General features: G+C 38.5%; 1 protein-coding gene across 2 annotated transcripts in view; it reads right to left on the bottom strand.

The window, feature by feature from the left end:
• Positions 1 to 540: 540 nt before the first annotated feature.
• Positions 541 to 6,000, bottom strand: part of LOC121454075 (aldehyde dehydrogenase, cytosolic 1-like) — a 28,324-nt gene continuing 22,864 nt past the window's right edge. For both annotated transcript variants that reach the window (XM_041661281.1, XM_041661282.1), the window contains 2 exons: positions 3,350 to 3,424; positions 541 to 1,113 (listed from right to left, as the gene is read on the bottom strand). In XM_041661281.1, the coding sequence (XP_041517215.1) occupies positions 1,041 to 1,113; positions 3,350 to 3,424 (148 nt within the window). In that variant the 3' untranslated portion in view covers positions 541 to 1,040. The remainder of the gene's footprint in view (positions 1,114 to 3,349; positions 3,425 to 6,000) is intronic.

Raw genomic sequence — 6,000 nt, 5'->3', positions numbered from 1 at the left:
CTAAGCCTGGATGGAGGAGGGAGGGCCTTGGAGTTCCCACAGGGCAGGGTACCCTGCCCTCCTTTAGGACTGGAGGGGGAGGGGGCAAGGTGGGGGGGGCGCAGCGGGAGGGAAGTGGGAGGAGAGGAGGAAGGGGAAATTTTGAATGGCATTATTTATAAAGTAATTTTAAAAAGACTTTAAGTGAAGTTTGAACGCCACCTGGTGGGAAGATATTTGAGACCCAGGCTGAAGTCCTGATCCTAGGCTGACAATAAAGCCTGTGGACCAGGATAGAAATTACATTAAACAACAACAACAAACAAACAAACAAACAAAAAATACAGATAAAACAGCTTTGACAAATTGCTAAAACAGACAGGTCATTGTATTCTTGAACTCATGGTGGTTGTGGTTAACTACATAAGACCTGCACAAGAAAAAGCCAGTCAACATTACAGCATGAATGCAGGGGCACAAAAGTCACCTTTGTTAGAGGAGCTATTAGCAGACAATGCCTGCTGGTGGAAGGGAAGTCAGTTTTCTCCAGAGGTAGATTAGCTCCTGATAGACTATGGTCCCAGTGAATGGCTCCATACTTGTGAGATTGCCTTTATTAAACTTCACATTTTAATTCCAGCTAGGCATTCCAGAAAACATTTTACAATACTCAGAGGGGATAACCATAGGAAAGAGGACAACTTACTCCGTAGTCATTAGGCATACAAAGGGTCACTGAGGGGCAGAACTTAAATCACTACTGGTCCCCCTTACCAAGTAAATACTCTAAACAAGTGTCTACACTGGAAAGCACCTGATCATGACAGAGTCACAAGGAGCAGGTACCTAAATCAATCCTTTTCATATGGAGTAGGAATTGGGGTCACATATTAGAAGGCTAGTGATTCTTTCAGATCAAGCTACATGTTTTCTATGTGTGACATTAGTACTGATAAATCACTTATGTTTAAAAAGTCAGTAAAGAAAGAGTCACACTGTATTGGTGAATATATGAGATGTGTCCAATTGCTGAATGGTTTCTCCTCACTCTGCTGGCTTCTTTATGAGTTCTTCTGAGATATTTTCATTGTGACCGTCTTTAGCTCAGTGTATTCATACATGCCTTGCTCACCCCTAGAGAGGAAAGAAAATTGCATAGAAACATAATTGCGCACTGAAAATAATTTGGTACAAGATTTTTTTTTGCTTATCTGTGTAGGGACAATGAAAATATTTACTGAATACTGAGTAGTTCATATAGCTGCTAGCTGACAATAAGCTTTATGACCAAACATAAATTCTCCAATGAAGAAGAAATTCATAAACATGTCTTTTATTTGAAATAATTATATGCTTGGCTTATTTTCAGAGAAGAAATCCACTGTTTAAATTAGTTTATTTGGCCATATGACTAACTAATTTATAATTCAATCTGATTATATTTTATTGGACTAATGAATAAGGAGAAGAAGTTCACATGGCTTCACTTGAGCCTACATTCACAATCTGCATTGTCACAGAAGAGGTGAGCAGGTAGAAGAACACCAAGATCCTCCTCCATTCAGGGTTCTATTCTTCTGAAGCTGTACTTTCAACAGGAACTTTTTAATCTAGCCCAAACAACCCCTAATCTTCATAGGTAGGATTTTGTTTCTTTGTTTCTTTTTGTTTTCTTTAATTTTGTTTTTTAGAATACTTGTATTTCCTTTTAAGGAGGAAAAAACTAAAAATTAGCTTGATGCAGGCTTTTGAGATTTTAGCAAACGTTGGTTTTCTCTATTATTCAATGTTAACAATACACTTCAAAATTTTCAAGTCAATCTCAAGTGATCAGAAGCTGAGTTGAGTCCATGTGTAGATGCCACAGTAATTTATTAGGGTTCTACCTGAGTCCAATTTTGGAAATCATGATTTCTTTCCGCACGATGGATGATTTAATTGATAAGGACCACACTCAGTTGTGATCTCCATCATTTGAATAAGATCACATTGCATGTATATTGGACTATTTCCAGAATCATGAAACCTATACACACACAGGTTTGCAAAGGAGCTGGTTTCTGATAATTCTTTACCTACTCTGCTCCAGATTCAGTTTTGTATATAGACAATGTCTTATTCTCCTAAGCAATCAATAATGCCGTATATTGGTAGCTTGTGTGGATAATTTAAACTTTTGGAACTAGCTCTTAAAAACCTAAAAATAATGTTTTTCAACATAATTAAATGGCTTGACCCAGCTATCTAAAGTCCCTAAAATGTAGTGTTTTAAAAAGTAGTTCATATCAAAGAGGCAGACAACTTAGTCTATAATTTTGACCAAGTTTCTTTCCATTGTATTTAGGGTTACTAGGACACTGGACACTAACAGAATTCTATGTGTATTATCACACCCATGCTGACCTGAGCCATCTTCCTCAGAAACACTATATAAATAATTATAATGCAGACCACAAGAGCATCTACCTCCTTAAATTTCTTCCTAGCTAAGAAAAGTCTTTACATTATTGTCTCTGACTTCTGCATACTAATCATCCCCTTGGCTCGTCATCAAGTGTTGATTCTGACTAAGCAGATCTGAGTGATCTCTGGTAAGCCTGCACATAGCATCCTTGCTTCTCACGACAGACCACCCAATGCCTAAACAGTATGAGACTAAGCTATGTCTGCTTCACCCCTGGTGTCAAGAGACGAGCCTTAATGAAGGTTCAGGGAAACACTTGCTAAGCTGATTTCATAAATACAATCAAGAAAATAAAAATTCATCTGAGTTCACTATTTGGGATTCTTAGGAAACCATGTTTTCAAATTCAATAATTTGGCTTTTCTGCCTTTGAAAATAACTCATAACTCTTGAAAGGAGTCATTCTTGTTAATTGTCTCAGTAATTCTCTGGGGATATTTTGCAGCAAATGCTTTATTTAACACATGTATTATAGTTATTAGGCAGACTTCACCAGAAGCAAATCAACTTGTGATGAGGCAACTTTAAGTTATTTAAGAAATATATTCAAATATCTTGAGTGTTTCAATATTTATTTTCATTCATCTCAATGTTTACCATTTTACCTGCTTTCTGAAAATAGTTTCTATTTGCATATACCATAGGAAATCCTAAAAACAGGCAACAATTTATTTACCAAAGTGGTATACCTACCATGGCCCTGAAAGGGTAGTAGGAGCTTAATTAAGTATAATCAATCTGCTGTTGCTTTTCTGCACTTAGAAAGTACTTCCAACATGTAAAAAACTATTTGATGCTAAATATAGGTGTAGTTTACTCCCAGAGTAGTGAAAACAGAACAGTTTCTTGGGAGTGGCAATTCTTATCACAAAATATGTATGCCTTGTAATGTAAAGTTTAGCTTACAGTTCTCGCCCATTTCCAGACATCTTGAATCCACCAAAAGGACACTGGACAGCCATAGCCAAATAGCAATTCACCCTAAAACAGAGAAGAGGTGGCTACTGTAGGTAATACTTAGCACATCCCATAATTTCTAATCAGGAAATTTAAAAATTCAGAAATCTCCTTAAGTGCTCCTTTGTTTTGGTCAAGTATGATCACTTAGATTAAAAGAGGCACTATAATCTAGAATGCAGAAAGCATCCATATATGTTACCTAGAAATAAATGATACAACTATGAGTGTGAATTTATGTGCATGCACGTATGCATGTGTAGCGCATACGCACACACTCTTTGTTTGAATCATGGCAGAGGAAAGAAGAAATATGCCATAAAAGGAAGTGTCTGAGGCTGAGATTGAATGGAGTTCTTTAATGGCTTATATGCATGAAGCCTTGTGGCAATGTTGAAATTTATACATTCAGCAGTCTAATCAACTCTCTTCAGCAATTATTATATGTGTCAATACTTACTTTGTTTATTCATTGATAAGTAGACAGTTTAAACAGAAGTGGTGGCAGAAATTGAGCCTATTTATCAGTCTAGTAATCAGTTTTTAGAAATATCTTGAAGATGTTTCTAACAAACACACAGTAAAAAGTGTGACTATATCTAGAGAGAAGGTCGTAGTAGATCAAGGCGATGGGAGAGGGTGATTGGGGCGCTGATCTGCAGGCTGTGAACAATTATTTTAATACTAGTGCAGAGAAAATAATGTTCTATATTTGATAGAGCTGCTATTGACCTCTGACAGATTCTTGATAAAAATACATGGGACACAGTAAGTCTTTAGCAAATGTAGAATATGAATATATATAAGTTAGTAATGCTGAATTTACTAGGACTTTTATCATAGAAAAATCTATGTTGATCATCGGTTACACTAACTAGATGGGACTTTGTGGAGGGATAAGTCCCGCCCCTTAGGGGGCATGTTCGCCTGGGGCTAATGTTTACCTATAAATCTGGCCAGCATGCTCCCAGCCGCTGCTGCTTCTGCTTTCCTGGTCTCTGCTGGAACGGTGGTTCTGTAAGTCTATTTCCCCATTAAAGCTGTATATATTTTTACAATCTATATGCATTCATTTATGCCGTTACATTTTGCCATCCAATGTCAGGCTATTTTGCCCCCCCCCCCCCCGCCCCAGCACAGGGGCGTGAGCTCGATCTTTCCCAGCCTCTGCGAGCAAGATTAGCTACCAGAGCTCAGGAAGTGCAATTGGACTCAAGCGCATAGCCTGCTAGCTAACACAGCATGCTCACGGGTGCCGTTTCTTAGTTCGAGACTCGGGCCCCAGTGCCAAGTCCGAGATACACTCGGCCACACAGGCCCATTCTGCCCTGCCTGCTTGCAGGAGCAATTAACCCCCCCCCCCCCTCCTGCCTTGGCTAAGTTTGCAGCTGAACCCTGTGCAACAAAAGCCGCTGGTCTGATACAAAGTGACTTGGCTGGGTGGTGGTGGCGCACACCTTTAATCCCAGCACTCAGGAGGCAGAGAGAGGCAGATCTCTGTGAGTTCGAGGCCAGCCTGGTCTACAAGAGCTAGTTCCAGGACAGGAACCAAAAAGCTACGGAGAAACCCTGTCTCAAAAAAAAAAAAGAATAATTATGTACATTGCTTTTCCTCATATCTGTGTCTTTCTTTATATGTCAGTCTATGTCCTTGTTGTTAATGTTTAAATTTCCCATAACAAACAACAACTTTCCCTACAGTAATCTTTAAAGTTTCCAGGAAGAAGATGGGGCCCCATAACAACTTCACCTGGTTGATATGATGTCATGATACTGATAGCGCTACTACAAGACCTGCTTTGGGTACCAGCTGCACAAGACAGTTCCAACTTGGTTAGTTGAAATGGTGCACAACTTATACAACATTTTGGCCAGACTTGCACAAAATACTCAGAGACTATTTGTAATTTTAAAAACATTGATTTGGGAATTTTACCATCATATGCTTTCACAGGAGCCCCTAAGAAGAACGTCGCCCCCATGTCAGCTAGAAGCAATTTTAGAGGAAGATGTCTCCTCTCCCAAAAGAGTTTGCCCTCAGGGGTAGGGACATCTTTTAGTGGTTGGTTTAGGGTTGAGGGGATGGGGAAATATTGTATGGAAATAGGGGTATTTTCAAAAAAGGGGGGGGGGATTAACTGGTTTGATGGGATGATTGGTATTTGTGAATTACTGTTTTTAGAAAATTGTATTGGTACTGTTTCCTGTATATTGATATATTGAATATTGAATGTAAGTGTTCCTACCTCTATTTTTGTATAAGAGTATGCTTATAACTTTGTCTATATTGTATTGATACATCTACCATATTACAATGCACATTTCTACCTCTGATACTATTTATATTAACATTGTTTACATTTGATATGTAATGACATTGTTTACAGTTGAAGATCATTGTCTTCATATATTGCACAGTTGTTTATTCTTTTAGTCTTCAAGATAGATAGTATAATCTTGGGCCTCTTCGAAGAGCTATAGAAAATGGCCTTTAATCTAACCTAGAATTCTGTGCCAATGAGACACAATTACTCCTGGCAATGCCACTCTACTCCCGAGAGAACGTTGAGCACCAAAGACACTCCACTGGGAGCTTGTCT

Source organism: Microtus oregoni, unplaced genomic scaffold, assembly GCF_018167655.1.
Source record: "Microtus oregoni isolate MIOR12 unplaced genomic scaffold, Mior012 000012F_ref0000307, whole genome shotgun sequence".
In the NCBI taxonomy this organism is placed as follows: domain Eukaryota; kingdom Metazoa; phylum Chordata; class Mammalia; order Rodentia; family Cricetidae; genus Microtus; species Microtus oregoni.
Note: the sequence above shows the minus strand (reverse complement) of the source record. Positions and strands in the feature narration are given on the sequence as shown.